The sequence below is a fragment of the Tupaia chinensis genome, unplaced genomic scaffold (assembly GCF_000334495.1).
Source record: "Tupaia chinensis unplaced genomic scaffold, TupChi_1.0 Scaffold000448_1, whole genome shotgun sequence".
Taxonomy (NCBI): domain Eukaryota; kingdom Metazoa; phylum Chordata; class Mammalia; order Scandentia; family Tupaiidae; genus Tupaia; species Tupaia belangeri.
The window spans coordinates 812,651-834,871 of NW_006159953.1; the positions used below are offsets into that span (position 1 = coordinate 812,651).

Sequence of the window (22,221 nt, forward strand, 5' to 3'; positions counted from 1 at the left end):
GATCTGAATTACTGAAGTTGTCACATAAACTTTCGGATTTCTCCTTTCTCCTCAACCTATACCAAGAACCAGCTTCCTTCTTGGGCATGGATTATATTTGGGTAAGAAAAGAAGGTTCAGATTGATAAAGCAATACCCCTGGGAAAAGACTATTAACATGTATCAAGGGATTTCTTTGTGGTATAAATACTAGCACGCGCCCTCCTGGTGCCTCAGAGCCTTCCTGATGTATATATGCAGGAAGTCAGACTCGAATCAGCCCCTGAGACAGTGATATAATAAAACCGATCTGGGAGAAGCAGTTCTTATTTTTCTACTCTCTTGTGGGAATGAGTTGCCAATCTTTTACTTCAGCTGATACCTTTATACCTCTGAATTCTGACGGTTCTGCATCGCTCCCTCTGATAATGCATCACAGTGCTGCTGAGTGTCTACCGGTCTCCAACCCCGCCACCAATGTGATGTCTACAGGTACCAAATACTATGGCTGTTTACAGGTGGCTGGGCCTAAAGATGTCAGAATGCTTGCTTTGAATCTTGTTGGTTAATGATCTCCTTGCTTTTTTCATTTTCCCTTTCAATTGAATTTGTGATAAGTTAAATATCAAGATAGTAAGAAAGTCAAAATGCCTAGGAATATTTAAAAGAGGTATTAGTAAATATAATTATTTAAATGACTGTAGGTGTGTTATAACAAAGACCTGGTTTTCTACATAAGAATATAGTAACCTTGAATATTTTTAATCTGAAAAGCAATTTTTTAAAATGTTATTGTAGCATAATATAAAACTCAGAAATTGAAGCTAGAAGTAATATAAATTTTAGAGCCTAGGAACTGAGTTAAAGTTTTTTAAGATTCAATTTCAAAGAGACTTCAACCCTTAGCCAAGTTTTAATATTTGTCCTATGTAAATTTCTTAAAAAAAAATTAAACTTCAGAATTAAAAATAGTGTTTCAACATATGTGTTTCAACACAATTGATGAATGGTGTATTTCGCTAATGTGTTCATTCTTTAATTATCCAGTAACAAAGTGTTTTAAAGGCCATTTATAAATGTGTAAAATCTTGAATTAAATAAATTTTTTCCAATAAATGGCAATATACTATTCAATTTTCATGCTTGAACTGCAGTTTGCCTTCTTTTGAAAATGAAATAAAATTCTATATAGTTAGAAACCAAAACTTTAGTTGATACAATTACATTATGGCTTAAAAGATTAAAACTTTATCTTTTGTTATAATTAGGCAGTTTCTAAATATATATGTAAGTTATACATCAATCTTCAGCTGAATTTTAAAGAATCTACAAATTAGATATTTTGGGTAAAATTATTTAATGTAGTTTTTCAGAGATCCTATATTTTAGATCAAAGGTCCCCCATTTTAATTAAAGACGTAATACTAAAATATCCTCAAATGTAGGTTTTGAAAAAAGCAATAGTGTTTTAATCAAAAATAAATGCTATAAATAAATCTAAATAATTACTGGGTAGGTAATCACATAATTTCATTAATAGATCTTTCTATAGGTTGGGGATATTCTTTAGAAGAGAATTTGATCAGTGTGAAAATAAAATTTAGAATTGAAGCAATGATGTAATAAAATGACCTAGTTCGAGGCTCAAAATCCTTGTATTTATTTGAAAATAAATTACAATGCATATTGTAGTATCTTTTATCTGACCTTCTAAAATAAAAAAAAAAAAAAGATTTTACTTAAATCTTGGTAGTAAAAAATTTGCAATCAGTTAAAATGACCTAAATGTTTTTAAGCAATACCAATATTTATTTATAATTTTTCCATAAAATTATAAATGTATACACTTAATTGCCTAAATAAGGATTTAGAAATACTAGTCTTAGTGACAACACTGGGGTATTTAATGTTCATTTATTCAGTTTTGGAGTACATAGTAATATTTTATGTGTGAGTATGTATAACATGGGTTCAGTTCTTCTGAGTACCATTTATAAAATATATGCAGATATTTTAAAAATAAAAATTGTTCTATATTTAGAAAAAAATACATTTTACTTTATAGAGACCTCATCTTTAATCATCTGGTATCTCAAATTTCTCAAGTCATCCTATTCCTACCCTTTATAATATCTCATTGATTCAGAAAGGTATGATTATATTTATCAAAGACTATCACTGTATTTAGGATGTGAAGGAAAAATCAGAAAGTAAAATATATAAGAAAACATTGACTGATAGTTTTATTGACAGTAGTCCATGCCCTTATTCAGCTTGGTGATTTGTGTCTAAATTTCATAAAAGCTTAATAATTCAAATTTGCTTTCAAAATATTGATTCTATAAAGCATATCACTATGAATGAGGTTAAGTTTATACATATGGCTTTATGTATAAGCCACTCAACAATCAATGAACTTATTTTTTGACTAACTTTATCATTAGAATTGTTCAATTGATTGTTTCTATGCAGAAAACCTACAACCTCCTTGTTTCAACATCAACATAGATACATCTCATATTGTCATGGATTTTGTATAACGCCTTGAATGTAGTGGGAATTTTACAATTGTATCCAACAGCAGGGTAGTTGTTCTGCAATTTCTTCTTGAATGAAAGAAATTTGTTAGAAAAATAAGCAAAGTACAGACTCTCTTCAAGAGTTCATTTCTCTATTCATTCTTCCAGAACAAGACCACTGTATAATACTATGCTATACAAGAATGTTAGCAGATCTTTCTTTTAGTCAGTTTGTAGCAACCTCTGTATTGGTTGGAACTATAGGAATTCTGCAACATCCAAACAGTCAAGGTCCAAACTGGTCAGTAATCCCTTCATGCAACACTTGTAGCCTCAGCACAGAGTACAGAAAAATTAATGAAGGCTATTTTTTGCTATGAAAATGTATTATCTCATTACCAGACAAACTTTGATCTCTAGTTTAAATCTGCTTGCCAGAAAACTTCCCCCAAATGACATAATAATAATAATAATATATATGCATGTAACTTTAAGAATTACATAAATGTATATATTTAAAATAAAATGAATGTGTCTTGAATCCTCATACATTTTCTTACCAGTCCCGTCTATTTTGTCTTTGATCCAAACTCCTAAATGTTTGTGCACACATTTCTTGGTGACGATGTTCGGGAACACAGCATCGGGACTTCATTATTCTGTTCCTTCCTGTCATTATGGAAACCAACCATCAACCTATGGAGTTATGGCAGGTAAGTAAAGTTGTCTTTATACAGGGTATTGAATTTAGAGTACTTGGAGAGATGTTCTGGGCCTGGAGGAATGATGACCAGCATTCGACATGAAATTCTAATCACTTAGCTAGAAAATGTCTGATAAAAACCACCACTTAATGAGATGTTTCCTGATCTTGGAAGCTGTCAAGACCAAAAGGGTTATACTTACTTTACAGGAATTATACCTATTTTACACAACTCTGAATGTCTGTGCTTCTTAATTCTTGTGTTTGATTTGTATTACTATTTGTATTGGTTTTATTCTAATTCACTACTGTCCAACTGCCGTTTGTCACTTCTTTATTGCCTTCTGTAATAATATAGTAAGTAGCTACCAGCTTTGTGTGGCTAGTTAAATTTAAATAATAATTACCTAAATTAAACTAAAATTTAAAATTCGGTTCTTCAGTTTCACTAGTTACATATCAAGAGTTCAATAGTCTCATCTGACTAGTGCTACCACATTGGCAAAGATTTATGGACCATTGCTTAAATTAAGCAATGAATTTTATGATGAGTGGATCACATAAGCCAAACAAACTTACTCATTAAAGACTGTGCTATTAATGCCTTCGTTAAGTATCAATAAATAGGTTCTACGTAATATGTAGAAAATTCAGAAAAAGGTTGCCAAAGCCTGAAACATCTATTGATAAATCCTCCACACATCACATTTAGCCTTCAATCAGCCTTATTTAATCTTTATTTGACTCAACAGCCAGAGAAAACACAGGGCAAGGGTGATGGGGCCATCCATCTGTGCCGACGCAGTAGCTGCCAGATGAAGGATTTTAATGGTTTAATAAAGTGCACAGATTTGTTCCATATAGATTCATTATGTTTTGTTTTATTTTAAATAAATTCTTTTAGTCTGGCCCCATAACTTAGTGATTAAGGGAGCCAGATCTCACATGGACCATCATAGTTCGAGTCCCATCCCTGGCATCTTGAAGAACACATCGGATGGCCGTGTGTACATGCTCTAAACCCCCAAAGAATGGAGAAACAGAGGAGAAAGAATTGCTGCATGACCATACCCCAAGGTTTATTTTTTTTTTTTCCCTCTCTCTCTCTCCCACTCTGTCCCTCTCTGGAGACCACATGTATGCTCTGCCAAAAGAAAATAAAAGAAATTCTTTGATGGTGTAAACTTATTATGCAACAGAAATAAGGCTCTTATCAGACTATAAATTAAGACTATGCAGGAGAATATAAAAGTGCATGTGTGACACTGAGAGAGAAATTTTGAATAAAAGAATCAGATGTCAGAGAAATCTTTTCTAATTGACTTGTGTTTCACTACTATCCAGATAAGTCATGAAGCAAACATGGATTTATCCCTATAATTTTGAAATAAAATGGAACATATATAATCTAGTGCACCAGACTTGAATTTCTCATTTTAATACTAAATAAATAATTCAAAGTTTAAACTTAAACAGTATTCCCAAAAAATTAATAGTTGTTCTTACATTCTAGCAAACAGCATTCTGAATAAACCTCACACTTAGGAATATGGATGTTTTTGTTTTATGAGAGAGTAAAGGGTGCAGAGACAAAAAGCAATTTTTGACAGGATCTTGCCATGTTCTGATCCTCCTGCCCCAGCATGCCAGCTAGCTAAAACCACAGACAAACGTCCTTATGCCTGGCATGTTTAGGTTGGGCCGGGAACTGAACCTGGGTCTTTCATGAGTGTGTAGCCACTACTCAAGGGATCCTCCCACTTGTGTCACTGTGGCTGGGCCAAAGACTGATGCTCTCAATGATTACCTGTGGATCCTGATGTGTCTTTTTAATAATTAAGAAATAGGGAAAGTCGTATTTTTCTCCTTCTCTGAGAACTGGTCATTTATGATCCATACTGTTCATCAGTATTCATAGTTAATAAAGACAGCCCTCTTCGAATGATGAACTACTTTCAATATAAAATAGTTAAGATATATACTTTTAGTTACTAGAGGTGCAGGTGGAATATCTCCTGTGGCCCTTATAACATTTTGATTATGTAGAGGGAAAATGATAGGTTGCTCTCTTCCAGTGGAAACATCTTTTGTTCATTTGCAGTAATTCTCAAGAACCAAGGTGCATCTGTGGTTTCCATCTTAACCCAGTACAGAGGTAGTCCCTACTGATGATTCAAGGTTAGCACAAAGATGCAAACACTCACAGTCCAGTGGCTAATCATCTCTTTCCCAAATACCTTAAGAGGAATCTTGTTGCCAACTCCTTTCCCACCATCAATTCGAGAAGGGGCACTGCTGGCTTAGGGAATTCTTGCTGGGCCTCGGAAGTGCGGTACCTTCCTGCTCTGAGGAATAGAGGCAACAGATCCATGGTCTCATTGAGAATCAACAGGCAGCTCAGGTTTTGCAGGTACAAATTCCCTTGAGCAGGCGCTCAGCAAACCCTCCTACATGAAACTCTTCCTCATCACCCTGAAAAGGCCAACAAGTACCACAGAGGTTAAGGTGACCGGACCCCACATAGCCAGCTATATGGTCCAAGTTCTGTACCTGGCAGCTTGTAAAACACACCAGGAGCATGTGTTCAAAATTCCAAGAGGAGAATGTAGGAGGAGGGATTGCAGAGTGGCCAACCCCCTTGGTGGGGTGATTGCTCACTTTCTGTCTCTCTATCTTTCTTCCTTGGGGGAACACATGTGCCCTATACCAAACAAACAAGCAAAAATAAAACAAAGCAAAGCAAAGCAAAACAAAACAAAAAACAGGAAAAGGCCCAGAACAAGCCTTTTAAAACAATTAAAAGCCTGACTTAGTGACAACGAGAGCAAAATAGTTATGGCAAGATTAGGATATGTCACTGTGGTCTTAAACAGAGGGCCAAGCTGCAATGACACATGCTGCTATGATGCTGTGCTCCACAGGCTGGGGACCACGTGGGCGTCCCCTATTCCACTTCTGCTCTAACCTAAAAATCAGGTGTGGTGGTTAGCACTTGTAATCCCAGTGACACAGGGAGACTGAGGCAGGAGGACTGTAAGTTTAAGGCTGGCCTGGACTCCACCCCATGATATTTCCTTTGATAGGGAGATCCTGCCAAAACTAAGCCAGGCGTGGTGATGAGCACCTAAAGACATGGCAGGGAGGTTGAGGCAGGAGGACAGTCATAGCATGATGCTGTCTAGAAACCCCACATCTCCCTTTCTCTCACTCACACGTTGTCGCTGAAAGAAAAGCTCACCATGACAAGCAAAGAAATCATATTTGATTATTTTTGAGAGAGAAATCATTAAGATGTGATATGCCTTATAATTTGTCATAATGTCTATATTTTGACATATATCCAATTTCACTATTTGCTTTATGGTAGATTAAACATTGGGGAATCTGAACTCTCCTGCCTTTATCCCCAGAGAAGCTGCACTAATGGAGTTATAAAATATAGAACTCAGAAATAAGAGAAAAGGAATAAAATGTGCAGTCCAAACCTGGGTATGTCATTTGAATTTTCTGAAGTCTCAAGGCATTAATCCAACCAGCCACTTCGATCCATAGAAGCCACGTATCAACAACAAAGACGGGTTTCACATCACGTGTTCTATGCAAATGTGAAGCTACAGAGAGCACCATCTTTCAAAGATGGGAAATTATTTTAATATGGTTATTTCATTCCCCATCCTCTGATGCTTACGTTTAGTTTGAACTTTTCATTAAATGACTAGACCACAGGAAGGAAAGAGCTATCGCAAACCTCTTGTCAGGTTGATGGGGAGGACTTTTAATCACAGATGAATCCACTAAACAGTCCACATGCAGGGAAGACTATGACTAACCGGAGGCAAAGAATTAGCCACAATATTTGCTAATGACTAACGTTCAAATCGGGCAGCACCTCTGAGTTTCAGCCTCTTCACATCTAATTGCTGTGGTACTACAACTTCACTGGGCTTGAGCTGCAACAAATCTATACCAACTCAGTCTGCTTTCTCTTCCAGTCTTCTCTTCAAATACCTTTGAAGCTGAATTCCTTCCTCTGTTTCTTCTCGAGAATTTAGGTAACTGAAAAGCCTGCAGTACAAATAACAAGAAACAAAATGACCAGTGCTACTCAAAATCTCTTCCAGATAAACATAGAATAGAACAAAATACCAACAAAACGGCCTTAAAACTCTGAATCTTGGTTATCTGAGATTGTTTCTGTTCTCCGATTCCTAAAGCAGGGTGTAATTTAGCAAACAAGCTCTATGGGCTGTTCACCCTTTCCACTGTGTCGTGGCAACTGAGCAAACGGGGCCTCACTGCAATGGAAGTTAAACCTGGCTACATGACATAATGGCCAAACCAAGAAATGTTGAGGGAACCTTTGTTTTAAGAAGTCATTTTACAAGTAAAGCAGAAGCAAAAGAAAAAACAAACAGAAAAGCCCTGATTTGGGGAACTAGCCTGGTGGATGAACACACTTTTTTCCTGGTAAGTGAGTAACACGAGAGATTAGTGTGGCTGAAAATGCCCTTCCCAAACCTGGGCTGGTGGAAAGGGCCATCGAAAATCGGTGTGGCAAACACAGAAGCAGTTGGCTTTGGAGCCCAGCTTTTTATTCTTTATTTTCTTTTTATTTTCTTCTTTATTTCTTTTCCTGCCTCCCTTCTTCCTTTATCTTACCCTGAATCACTCTGGTTGTACTACCTCTGAGGGAAAGATTAATCTGAAAATCTTGGTCTCAGAATCATGAAATTCTTTTCATTTATTTCTTTTAAATTCGCATGCACTGGCTGGAGAGAGGCAGAGGGGGAGAGGAAAAGAGAAACAGGCAGAAATCACTACCTTGCCCTTCTTCCCAGTGGGGAGTGCTCACAGAACAGCCTTCTCCTCCATGTCTCCCTCCTTCGGGGATTTGGGGCACGCAGGAACAGGTGCCCAACATGCTTTCCAAGCCACTGAGTCTGAGACTCTGGGTAGTCAGCCATGTGGCATCCAGTTCACATGATCACCTGGCTGTGGGCTGCCCCACAAAATGTCATGCCTTTCAATAACAGTAACATGATGTGTTTTGCCTTCTAGATTAATGGTTGGCCATATTTTTCTAAAGTCAGGCAGTCAATATTTTAAGCTTTCTATAGAGTCTGTTGCAACCATAATCATACCATGTAATAGACGTATCAAATCACATGATGGTAGTATGTGGTAGTATGTGGTATGATGGTAGTCCCATACATTTATAATGGAAAATTCCTATCACCTAGTGAATTTAATGTTACAGTGCAATATATTATTGACATGTTTATGATGATACTATTGCAAAAAAGAAAAAAAATAAAACCTGTATTGACAGTTGTATAAAAGCATAGCACAAGAGATATGAACAGTGCATGGGCAGCAGGTAGCATGGAGGTTAAGGTGCTGGATCCCAAATGACCAACTGTGCATTTGAGTCCTGGACTCAGCAGCTTGAAAATCACACCGAGTGCGCATGTGTGCATGCCTCAAATCCCCAGAGACCAAAGGAGAAGTGATTGCAGCATGGTCCTCCCTCCAGGGAGGTGATTTCTCATTTTCCCTCTGTCTCTGTCTCTCTGGTAAGCATGCACAATAGCAAAAACAAAGTACAGTATACAATACTTGATAATAATAAGTGACTTACTGATGTGTATTTACTATACTACTTATTACTTTCAGAGTGTGCTCTTATTTAAAAGAAATGAGCTTACTGTAGAGCAGTTTGCCTGTGATGCTGGCAGCTGCCTCATAGCTCTCATGCGAGCAGCACCACCCTTTTCTCTTGTGCTCAGGTTGAGCCTGGGTTGTTCTGCTTACCATGGCCTCTCCTGTGGGATGAGATGTGGAGGTGGAAGACAGTGACATGGAAGATGCTGATCGTGTAAGCCTAGGTGAATGTGTATGTTTGTGTCTTAGTTTGTAACAAAAACATTTAAAAAATAAAACAAATTTATAAATAGAAACAGTTTGTAGAGTAGGATATAAATAAAGAAAATATGTATCAAAATTGTCTGTAGCCCTAGACTCACACATACATCAGTACCTTGGAAGTGTCTGCTCACTCTGCAGCCCCCAAATATGTCTCCACATTGCAGTTTAATCTACCACAGCCCTTCTGAATTGCTGTGTGAGGATTTCTGTGTACCAGAGGTAGAAGAACAGAGGTGAATCTTCCAAAGCAGGCAATGTGGGGAGTGAATGCTTTGCCTGGAATGGTGCTGACTCAATTCTGAAAGTCATGAGGCAACTCACTGTCCTGTAGAGTGTGGCTAGCTGACATCTCAGATTATGAGCTTGATGCCTCAGAAGAACAAGCAGTGGAAGCAGTGGGACACAGTAAAACACCTCGCGGTGCTGAGACATCCACAGGAACACATACTTATTTATTTGTAGGTTTTTGCCATAGGGTGCATGCGCTCACCAGAGAGATACAGAGGCAGTGACAGGGAAAGCGAGAAATCACCCACCAGAGAGGGTATCCATGCCATGAACCCTTCTCCTCCTGGGGTTCTGGGCAGGCACGCACACGTGCCCCCCATGATTTTTAAGCTACTAGATCTGGGGCTAGTAATGGCTGCAGGCCTTGTGGGACTGCAGCACCTTAACCACCACTCCACTCGTTGACCCCATATTTCTATTTATTCTCCCGTTTTCTCACACATACGTATTTGAAGCAAATTTTAAATCTATTGTGATTTTTTTTTCACTTTTACGCATTGGTAAATCTTATCCCTTTGTTAATAAATAGCCTATAACTACTTCCCTACTTTCCTACGACAAGATTTGAGTCATGTGTCACTTAGATTTGAGTCATGATACACTCTGAAAAGTGTATAAAAAGATATGAAAAATACCTTGCCATATATACTGTGTCATTCACTCCCCACGATTCCCCAAATACAGGGTAAGGATAGTATGACAGAAAGAGCAGTTTGCTTGGCTGTGCTTATAACTGCTGTGCTAAATCTCTGTGCAAGGTTAGTTCCAGGAAAACTGTGACCCTGCAGATGACTGTGGATATTTCCATGTAATGAAAAGTAAAAATGTATCACACTGTGAGGTTTCCTTCTCACTCTGTTTTTTTTTTTTAACATAAAAAAAACTACCTTTAAATTTTTCTGTGAATACTACTGCTTATATTTTAAAACATAATTACATTATTTTAGTTTGAAAGAATTTGATCGAAGTAACAAAATGTGTTTAAATGCAGAAATCATCTAAATCATCTTTAAAGGAAAGTCTTTTCACTTACCTGAATAGAGATGGTCTAGAAAATGACCAAGGTGATTATTTTGATGTGGTTTATTGCAATATTTATTGGAATTTAGTTCTAGCTTCAACTACATAGTTCATGCATCATGGCACTAGAGGAAAATTATTTAATTTCTTTCTATCTAAATTTGCTAAATTGTAAATTGTGGGGGGGAAACATGTGTATCTTCTTAAACTCACTTGTTTATATATGGAATAGAGAATATGGCAAATGCAAAATAAGCACAGAGTGTTGGATAGAAGATTTGTATAACAGCAGTATATGATTTTGATCAGTGAGAAATATTGAAAATAGTCATCAGGATTGCTAACAAATTTAGACCTTATGGCAGGCTTATGTTAAAAGACACAAACCAAATAATTTGTGTAAGATGATAATTTGACAGGCTAAAGGAGCTGTCCATAAAGTGTCTTTAAAAATATTAAATGTGTGTGTTCGCTTAGGCAACAAATGTACTAAAATTGGAAGGCTATAGAGAAGATTAGCATGGCTCTCACAAGGATGACACGCAAATTCGTGAAGTATTCCATATTTTTTATCCTCAGCTGGGCTGAACTGAGGTGTATATAACGCTGAGTAAAGTCTCTTTAAAATCTAAATGATGTATATTGACTGAATGTATAAATAATAATAGCATAATAATTAAAGTTAAAAAATAGAAAAATATTAAATGTGCAAGATCAAACAGCTTTTTGTTTGTTTGTTTGTTTTCTTTTCTTTTTTTTTTTCTTTTCCCCTGTGTTGTTACTGTTTCTACAAGTTCTTTGTCATTAAGAGTACTAAGTGATTCGAGAGGCAAGGTAACTTGACCAAGGTCACATAAGTAATCAACTTTGGAAAACATCATGATTTCCAGGTGTGAGCTCTGAAGTCACAGCTTAGATATTAGGGCCTCCTATGATCTATCCAGCTCTTTTGTTTGTTTTGTTTCTGTTTTTGCTTTTGTTTTCCACTGGTCAGCCCACAGATGTTTCTTGTAAATTTTTTCTCCATGACATTAGGTAAAAAACCGAAAAAATGTAAATAATGCATGTATACTGCAGCAATACTGGTTTATTAGCTATGACAATGGCACCACGCTAATGTAATAAGTTACCAAGAGAGGAAATGGGTTTATGAGAACATTCTGTGCTATCTTCCCAACTTCTCTAGAACTCTAAAGGTATTCTAAAATAAAATTTTATTTTAAAAGGTGGCCGTATATGCATACCCAATCAGTGTTTAAAAAATTCATCCGACTACCAATGTGCATCTTCCATTGAGCTGAAAAAGAACCCCAGAAATAATAAACGTTTTTGAAAAGGATTTACACAATGAATTAAAAAGTGATACAATATTTTTAGGGTTTTTGTCATAGGGCACATGCCCTTGCCAGAGACAGTGAGCAATCACCTCTCCCACACACAACAAGGCGGATGGCCACTCCATAGTCCCTTCTCCTCCATTTTCCTCCCGGGATTTTGGGCATATACACATATGTGCCTGATGATTTTCAAACTCCCAAGTCCCAGACCCCAACCACAATTGACCATGTGGAGCCCAGGGCTTTAACCACCACATTACCTGGCGGACTCCACTTTTAAAATATTTTCTGGTATTCAACATACCACAAATGAAAGGATAAATAGTTAACTTTTTAAAAATTAAAACTAGATAATTTTGGTTTATAAAGGTAGCACAAATGTCTGAGACCAAAATAGTTCTTTGCAAATCTTTTTTACACCCATGAAATACCTGTTTATTTTATGCTATTTTTGTCTAATCACTCATTTTCTGCTTATTTTCCTTCAGAAGAAAACATATTCTATTGGATAGAGGTACACTTTATAATGACCTATTCTCATCTAAATAATATAAGCCAACAACTTGCTGACTTACAATATTCTTTGCTCATTATATATTGATATATTAATGTAAGATTTATACAGTCTAGCAAAATACATTATTACTCATGTCTTTGATTTCTGAAAATATTTATGAAGAAATTATAGGTCATACAATGTGCTTTTTGGTATATTTTCCAAGAATGATTACTGCACATATTTTATAGTAATTTATGAAATATTTATATTCAGAAAAGTGATTACTTGCCCAATATTCTTATATCAAAATGTCTTGGTTATGTATATCATTTAATATCAATTGAAGTAAAATCTTCACCAATAAAAACTATGATATTGATGAAGAAAACAGAAATGAAACATGCTGGAATTTGTCTAATGAGCCATCCTTCAAAATTGAGATGGACACTTCTTTCCCAGTGAATAATAAAATCTGGAAGGTTTTTTTTTTTAATTTCAGAGTCTTTTTTGTGGCTTACTATTTAACTCACTTAATAGGGTCAATGCTTCATCATTTATGCAGCTTCGTCATCTTCTATCATCTGTATCATCTATCATGTCTATTTTCGTTGGCACTTCTTTAACTTCTCCTTAATTAATAGTCAATAAGTCATCCCATTATATTGTGTACTTTTCAAGCACTCTTGCTGCTGACATTTTAGTAGAACTTTTTAAATTATTCTTGTTAATGTCGAGTCACTCTTTAAATCTATTTAACTGTATCAATAATGGTATGTTCTTCTAATATGTTTAACCCGCCTTCGTTAACTGTAAAAAAGACACAGTTAGTTCCTATTGAAATTAAACATTTACTGCTAAGACAGTGGGGCTTCTCAATATTGCAAGACAAGTTTTCCAGATACAAGAAAACTTTTAGACATACCAGTTATCCCAGAGCACTTAATGCCTGGGCTATATATAACAAACCTATAACGAACCTCAGGTAGTATTGTTTATGAACTAAGAAAAAAAATCAGTGCATACATTCTGAGTAGAGTCGAACCTTAGTTTCTTCAAAACAGGTGTCTTTTTTTCTCGTTCCTTTTTTTCGGTTTGTTTTTGTCTTGTTTGGTTTTGCTACAGGACATGAGTGCCTGGCCAGAGAGAAACAGAGAGAGAAAGTAAATAAATCACACCCCGGGGGGGGATGACCATGCCACAGTTCATTTTCCTCCATTCTTCTCTTGGGATTTTTGGGCATGCACAGGAGCCCAGCTTAATTATTATTTTTTTAAGCCCCTGGTCCAAGACTCCAACCACACAATAGGCCGTGTGTGATATAGGTGCCTTAAACTCCATGCCACCTGCTGGCCCAGAATAGGCATCTTTTTAGAGAAAAATATAATGTAAAAATCTTAAGCTTTTTGGGGGCCAGCAGATTGTGTGGTGGTGAAGGTGCTGGACTTCCATAACGACTGTGGTTTGAGCCCCAGACCTTGGAAAATCAGGTGGGATGCATGTGCATGCTTATCCAAATCCCTGAGGAAGAATGGAGGAGAAGGAATTACAGCGTGGCTATCCTCCCTGGGGGTGATTTCTCACCTTCCCTCTTAATATCTCATTGTTTTGCTCTATTTTCTCTTTAGCAAGCACACCTGCTTTATGGCAAATATCTAAAAGCAAAAACAACAACAATAACAAAACTTAAGCAGCTTTTGAAAACTTTGCTTGTTTCTGTTAATTCTTTGCAATCCCCTGCTTCTTTCTTTAACATTACCATTGTTTATACTGCTCCCGAGAAGGCAGAAGATAAATAATCCCACTTCTTCAAGGCTACACTGACTTCTACTTTGTAAGACTGGGTGAATGTAAAAAGAACTTTTCAGAATTGAGACTGGCTCTAGCAGAATAATGAGCTACACCTGGCAAAACTCTTGCTGGTATAGACATAAAGGATGATGACAAATGACCCTTCCCTTTCTTTCTGTTTCCTCACAGGTAGTTTAACCCCATGTCTTTATAAATTTCCTGACCACACCCTGAGTCATGGATTTCCTCCCATACACCAGCCTCTCCTGGCAGAGGACCCCACAGCTGCTGATTTTAAGCAGGAACTCAGGCGGAAAAGTAAATTGGTTGAAGAGCCAATAGACATGGATTCTCCTGAAATCCGAGAACTTGAAAAGTTTGCCAATGAATTTAAAGTGAGAAGAATTAAATTAGGTATGTGTTTGTTAAGAGCAATGCTGCAAATAACTTGGTTTGCAAGTCCTTATTCCATTATCACTAAACCCCTTTCTCCTCCCACTCTTAATTTCTTTCATGAGAGTGAGCAATATGAGGAGAGAAGCACTCTCAACAGGGCATCACTCTGGAACCCCCTCTCCCCCCAGCCTTCTCCACAGCAAGGATCACGGTGTGCCTGTCTGCCTCACACTGGTTATTCTGGAACCAAAACCACCATCTTGCATGTGGACCCAGCTTCACCTGGGTATATGTTACTGCGGACCACCAAGCCAGTCTATGACGGTTCAGTCTTTTTATCCTTCTGCTCAAAGGCCTAAGGTAGTTCTCAATCTCTCTCTGCTGTAGACTTCAGTTCGTTAAATGATGAAGATTCTACAAAACCCTTGATTCCTTTATAAATTCTTTTTTAAAAGAATTATTTATTTATTTAATTCCACTTATTATTTTTTAATTTGACCAGACAGACACACACACACACACAGAGAGAGAGAGGGGGGGGGGGAAAGCTAGAAAGCAAGCCACCAAGTCCAGGACTCAAACCCGCGGTAGGCCATGTGGGAATCCAGCAATGTTAACCACCCTGTCACCTGCTGGCCTCCAATTCTTTTTTTTTATTCATAATAGAGCATGTGTGCATGCACATGAGAGTGAAAATGAGAGCCGAAGTGAGCGAGAAAGAGAGATAAGCACCTGCCCCAGGGTGTGGTCAGACTTCAGTCCCCTTCCTCTAGCCCCTCTGCCTGTTGGACTTTGGGCACATGTGTGAAGGCTCAGTGTGTTTTGGGGTGACCGACTTGGAAATTCTGACCATAGTTACCTTGGTAGCTGGCTCCTCTTGAGTTTTATGAGAAAACATGCTGCCTGAAAATAGAAATTTTTTTTAATGATAAAATTTAAAAAAAATTATTTGATGATCTTGACTAGATTGGAAAACATGCAGTAGTAATATAACTTAAAAAAAAAAACGTATCTGCCTCAAGATTAGATTGAAGTGCCTATTTTAAACCTTTATTTTACTCGAACTTTGAATAGATAATAAATTCATACGGTGTAGACATGAGCGTACACGTAAGTGATGCATTTCCTTTCGCCTTGCCTTGCCTGCTTATCAGTGTTGTGGGGTTTCTTGTGTACCTTTGGAGAGATAGCTTCTGCATATACACAAATACATACACTTAAAAAGGTCTTTTGAAGAGTTTTCAGTTCAGTTCGAGTCCCTTTTCTTTTATGGATCTGCCAAATTCCATTTTATAAATATACTGCAATTTATGTAACTAGTCCTCTACTGATGGTATTTAGGTGGTTTCTAATAGCTTGCTGTTTGAAATGATGACACAATTAACCTTATATATGCCATTCTGCACTTATATGTTTGCAGAAAACATGTTAGAGACAATTGCTGCATCAAATATGTATATTTGTTAAGTTTTATATAGATGTAGTTCAATTGTAGAAATTGTACCAAATTTTACCACCAAGAGTGTCTCTTTTAACATCTTCAGAATACGAAGCTTTGTTCTGTTTTCTCCATAGTGATATGACCCTAGCACTTAGTACAATGACTGCAACATAAAATAAATAAATAGTGATTTGAAGGAGAAACTACACTGTTAAACTTTTGGATCTTTTGAAGTTACCTAGGTCAAAGAGGCGCTCCCTTGTAGTTCATTTTAAATTACTCTTATTATGAGTGAAGATTATTCTATTATGTGTTTGACAGTCATTTGTATTTGCATTCTGTAAAGTGCCTATTGACAGCCTTTGCTCGTTTTACAGTGAAATGTGTTTTTAACCTAAAATAGCTATAATGATTAATATTGGTTAAAATTCATGAGGTGTTTTTATAAAAAAGGGATTGAAATTATAGTTCAGATCTCTGCACTTGTGGAATGATCCATAGACGATTTTACAATATGTATTGATGGGCATCCATTTTCTATATAGTCGCGTGGCCTCAGGCTGTCATAATATGTAGTTACACACGTAACAAGCACAGCGGTCGGCATCTTTATAACATTCATTTTCGGTTTTTCATTTATGTGGCTGAGAATGCTTCAAATTATATGTTGATGGTTTATTTTAACTTGGATTCTAAAAATGTTTGGGACACTCAATAACAATCTTTTGCCTGGAGATAGAAGCATTACCATATAATATAATAAATGTGCTCAGACGTATATATGAAATATGTGATCATAGCTTCAAAATATATTTTTAGAGAAAGTATTATTCTTAGTTTTACTTGATATTCTACAAAAATAAGAGTTGAATTGTTTTACTCTAATTGTTGAAATAAAAATACTTATGAGCTATTACTATATACTTTATACATTATAGTTAATACATTAAAGTGTTTTAGCATATCTATCTGATAATAATGATGAGAAGAGTAAAAATTTTTTAAACTTTATAAAAGGTTTTGACACACTTGTGCAGATACTTAATAATAATGGTAAGAGTAGAATTTTTCAGTCTCTTATAAAAGGTTTTGGGGGCCAACAGATGGCAGAATGGTTACATCATTGGACTCCCACATAGTCGACCACAGTTCAAGTCCTGGACCCGGCAGCTTGAAACTCACAGCAGGCATGTGTCCATACATGCCCAAGATCCCGAGAGAATGGAGGAAAAGAGATTGCAGCATGACCATCCCTCCTGGAGGGTGATTTCTTGCTTTTTGGCAGACTTGTCCAACTTGGCTTCTAGAAAAAAGTAATTGATTAACCAGATGAAAAATTGTTTAGTTTTGAAGTACTAGACAATTCTATACTCAACCTAACTAAGTAATTCTAAATTGCCAAAAATATATCATTAAAAAACAGAATTTTTAAATTATATATTAAAAAATATGTGACAAAGAAAGACACACAGATTTGTGTGATAATGAACCGAAATTCATTCTTCTTGCAAACCCAAGCTGACATTCTTTATTGTCCTTTCACAGGATACACCCAGACAAATGTTGGGGAAGCCCTGGCAGCTGTGCATGGCTCCGAATTTAGTCAAACAACTATCTGCCGATTTGAAAACCTACAGCTCAGCTTTAAAAATGCCTGCAAACTAAAAGCCATATTATCCAAATGGCTGGAGGAAGCCGAGCAAGTAGGAGGTACTAACGGGCAGCTCTGAAGGCTGTGCTATGTTTTTAACTTACGAGTAATGGCTTCGATCAGTAAGATGAATGCACAAGCAAGCAGTCTGGCAGAGTTTTCCCCCTTTATTTCTGTAATGAAAAATGAATATCTTGTTGCATCACACTAAAAAATAAAAAGTCAATGTAATTGTAGAAATAAATTTACTGAAAGAGAATATGCTATTATAGTTAAAGAAAGCTTTCTAGATAATGTGGCACTGGTGTGAAGTGGTGAAATACATACAAACACACATACACGTATATGTGTGTGTATATATATCATATATAATAGCACGTCCAGCTTTTTCGCCTATGTGTTATACTGGTATGATGGTACAGGAATCACTTTTATAACCAAATATTAGTATATAACAGATTATTGCATATGACATATGCACAAGTTTATGCAATAAGATTGTGCAATAATTTTCTAAGTAAATAACATAGACAATTGCAGGGTGATCAATTTACTGCGATAAAATTATCTACTCATACTAATGTCAAATCTACAGCAGTTTACAGAAAGTGTTCTAACAAAAGTGTTAGTTATAGACAATGGTCTTTGCAAAGTTAATACTTATTCCCACAGTCACATTTTCTCTCTAGAGCCTGTAATAGAAAATGACCGAGACTGCAAAAACTTAAGATAAAAATTTGTAGCACTTTTATTTTGCATTGCTTTATAAAGATTTGAAATCCAAATCTGATAGGAGCTTAAAAAAATATTTTTTAATTATTCCTCTTTTCCACATTACAGCTTTGTACAACGAAAAAGTGGGAGCAAATGAAAGAAAAAGGAAACGGAGAACAACTATAAGGTATTCTTTTGAGCTGCTGAAAGTTACCAGGGAAGAAAAAGATACTTTGGAATGACCACTTGAGCATCATATAGATGCAACGTAACATATACATGTATGGCAGATAGACTCTATCAAAAAAACAAGATGGGGGCCAGCAGATGTCGCGGTTACATCGCTGGACTCCCTGGCCGATCACAGTTTGAGTACCAGCTCCGGTGGCTAGAAACTCATGCTGGGCACGTGTGTCTGCGTGCCCAAGATCCCAGGAGGAGGATGGAGAAGGGGTTGCAGTGTGGCTATCCTCCCTGGGGGTAATTTCTCACTTTCCCTCTCACTGTCTCTCTCTCTCTCTCCAGGGAGTGCACATACCCTAAGACAAAAACCTCTACCAAAAAAGAGAGAGGTTTTAAATAAGCATACTGTGTATAAAAAGAAAAAAAAGAAAAAACAAATAGCCACTTTAATGGAGTGAGGTTTGATTGAGAAAATCTTAACATAATTTGAATCAGATGGTCTCCCTAAAAATGGTTTCCAAGGGACTCCAGCTAGCCACATGGTCATGGAGTATGTAAGTTTGCAGAAAAGGAAAGTGTCATACAAAACTGAAAGTGAGGGAGTGGTGTCTTGAGATCCCTGGATTGGTTACAGCCAGATGGTAAACTGCGGAACTACAAGGCGGGCTTCCTGTGATGGGCTAAAATGTGGCTAGTGTGATTGGCTGGTAGTAACCAGCTCAGGAAAATCAGCCTAACATGTACTATTGGGGCTTATCCACAGAATCCACGTGTAGGAGTACAGTGGCCATTTTAGGCCAGAACAGTTTAGTTAATCGTTTGATAATTTAATACTGAGAAATGGAGAGCTTGTGGAAATTGAGCATTTGTTAGAGAAGTCTGTGGTATTTGACTCAGGAACACTGTTGCTCCAAGAAGTATGAATAAAAGCAGAAACTAAACAATCATTTCAAAGCAGTGCAGTTTAAGTTCTTGCTCTGGCAATATGGTATCTGTTATTTTAAAATGACAAGAGTAGTAATCAATATTTCAGCTTCTTAAAGTCCAGTGCTACCTTGCATTTCAACCCACAAGGATTATTCTTTGATTTTTTTGTAGTTTCCGTAAAGCACACATAGGAAATGCTGAAAGGCAGGTTTTGTTTTGTTAGCTGGTAGTTTACTAGACATTAATCCATTGTCAATAAACAAAATAGTTGGGGAGGGGGCAATATTTAGAAATGCCTGCAAGAATGTTCACTTATTTTCTAAGAATTTGGTGCCCTCTTGTGGCCCAAGTGGAATAAATGCAGAAAGCCTGGCTGTCCATTTCTTCTGTAACTGGCAACACGCCACTTCATAAAACTAACATCTAAATACTTAACGTGTATATTAACCTTGTTCAGAGGCTTGGAAATCTTTTTAATTTTAAGTTTCCTGTTCATGTTAATATTTAGGATGTTCAAACAACTTCATTTTGATTTGTCAAAAATTTCACTGAAAACATAATCTCCCCCTCGACCCCACTCCAGTATTGCTGCTAAAGATGCTTTGGAGAGGCACTTCGGAGAACAGAATAAACCTTCCTCTCAAGAGCTCATGAGGATGGCTGAAGAACTGAATCTTGAGAAAGAAGTTGTAAGAGTTTGGTTTTGCAACCGAAGGCAGAGAGAGAAGAGAGTGAAAACAAGTCTGAATCAGAATTTATTTTCTATTTCCAAGGAGCATCTTGAGTGCAGATGAAATTTTCTATTGTGTAAGAGTCATGTTTCTTTTTCTATTTTTCATGGCTTTCTCTTCCTCAACAAAACCAGAAACTTATTATTTGGGTGGCTTCAAAAATCATTTTATGCTAATAACTTTTGCAGATACTTTGGTTCGTTCGTTCTTTTCTTTCTCTCTCTCTTTTTCTTTTTCTTTCTTTCTAATCCTTTTTTAGAATCTAACAGGGTCAGATGGTGGAGCAAGGTAAAATTCAGTGCTCTGCAAGGCAATCTCACTTGGGAGGTTTCCCAGTTCAAGTCTGGAGACCTCCCTGTGTACAAGAGGCACACACCTGCCCATGATGTGGGGCTGGCTGAAGGTTGGTGGTAGGTCACAATATAAAGACTCTGTTGGTGCTGTCTTGCTCTCTCACTTGCTTTCTTGCTCATTAAATAGATTAATTAATGAAATGAACTTCAAAATAGAAATATGACAATTTAAATAATGTTGGTTCATTACTTTCTTTAAAATCATTCTCAGAAACCACATTGTACTTTTTTTCTTTTTTCCAGAGAGCAATTTTTGCTATAGGGTGTGTGCACTGGCTGGAGAGATCGAGAGACAGAAAGCGAGGAATTACCCCCCCGCCCCCGAGGTGATGGCCATGCTACCATCCCTTCTCCTCCACTTCCTCTCGGGATTTAGGGCATGCATGCACACACACCCAGCGTGAGTTTTAAGCCACCTGGTCTGGGAATTGAACTGCGGTCAGCCATGTGGGAGTCCAGTAACATAAACATTATGCCATCTGCTGCTCTCTACATTGTACATTTCTTAATTTATTATTATTTTTAAAAATTTGCTGGAACGGGAACCAGCAGTTAGCGTAATGGCTATGTCGCTGGACTCCCACGTAGTCAACTGCGGTTTGTGTCCCGGACCCGGTGGCTTAAAACTCACGCCAAGCGCGTGTGCATGCGTGCCCAAGATCCCAAGAGAAAAGGAGGAGAAGGGATTGTGGCGTGACCATCCCCCCTGGGGGCGTGATTTCTCGCTTTCTGTCTCTGTCTCTCTCTGTCTGGCAAGCGCATGCGCCCTATAGCGAAAACCTCTCCAAAAAAGAAAAAAAAAAATTTGCTGGAAGGCACGTGCACTTACCCAAGAAAAACGAAAAGAGAGAGAGAAAAATCACCCCGCATCATTTGTTAGAGAAGTCTGTGGTATTTGACTCAGGAACACTGTTGCTCCAAGAAGTATGAATAAAAGCAGAAACTAAACAATCATTTCAAAGCAGTGCAGTTTAAGTTCTTGCTCTGGCAATATGGTATCTGTTATTTTAAAATGACAAGAGTAGTAATCAATATTTCAGCTTCTTAAAGTCCAGTGCTACCTTGCATTTCAACCCACAAGGATTATTCTTTGATTTTTTTGTAGTTTCCGTAAAGCACACATAGGAAATGCTGAAAGGCAGGTTTTGTTTTGTTAGCTGGTAGTTTACTAGACATTAATCCATTGTCAATAAACAAAATAGTTGGGGAGGGGGCAATATTTAGAAATGCCTGCAAGAATGTTCACTTATTTTCTAAGAATTTGGTGCCCTCTTGTGGCCCAAGTGGAATAAATGCAGAAAGCCTGGCTGTCCATTTCTTCTGTAACTGGCAACACGCCACTTCATAAAACTAACATCTAAATACTTAACGTGTATATTAACCTTGTTCAGAGGCTTGGAAATCTTTTTAATTTTAAGTTTCCTGTTCATGTTAATATTTAGGATGTTCAAACAACTTCATTTTGATTTGTCAAAAATTTCACTGAAAACATAATCTCCCCCTCGACCCCACTCCAGTATTGCTGCTAAAGATGCTTTGGAGAGGCACTTCGGAGAACAGAATAAACCTTCCTCTCAAGAGCTCATGAGGATGGCTGAAGAACTGAATCTTGAGAAAGAAGTTGTAAGAGTTTGGTTTTGCAACCGAAGGCAGAGAGAGAAGAGAGTGAAAACAAGTCTGAATCAGAATTTATTTTCTATTTCCAAGGAGCATCTTGAGTGCAGATGAAATTTTCTATTGTGTAAGAGTCATGTTTCTTTTTCTATT

General features: G+C 37.1%; 1 protein-coding gene and 1 non-coding gene across 2 annotated transcripts; both read left to right on the forward strand.

The window, feature by feature from the left end:
- Nucleotides 1-329: 329 nt before the first annotated feature.
- On the forward strand, nucleotides 330-20,602 carry POU1F1 (POU class 1 homeobox 1). The gene is made up of 6 exons (XM_006155335.3): nucleotides 330-471; nucleotides 3,140-3,211; nucleotides 14,248-14,472; nucleotides 17,441-17,605; nucleotides 18,387-18,447; nucleotides 19,954-20,602. Exons 1-6 carry the CDS (start codon nucleotides 330-332, stop codon nucleotides 20,162-20,164), a joined length of 876 nt encoding a protein of 291 aa, XP_006155397.1. The 3' UTR covers nucleotides 20,165-20,602.
- On the forward strand, nucleotides 10,900-11,004 carry LOC114009056 (U6 spliceosomal RNA). Its single transcript, XR_003550535.1, has one exon. It is a non-coding gene; the product is annotated as a U6 spliceosomal RNA (small nuclear RNA).
- Nucleotides 20,603-22,221: the final 1,619 nt, after the last annotated feature.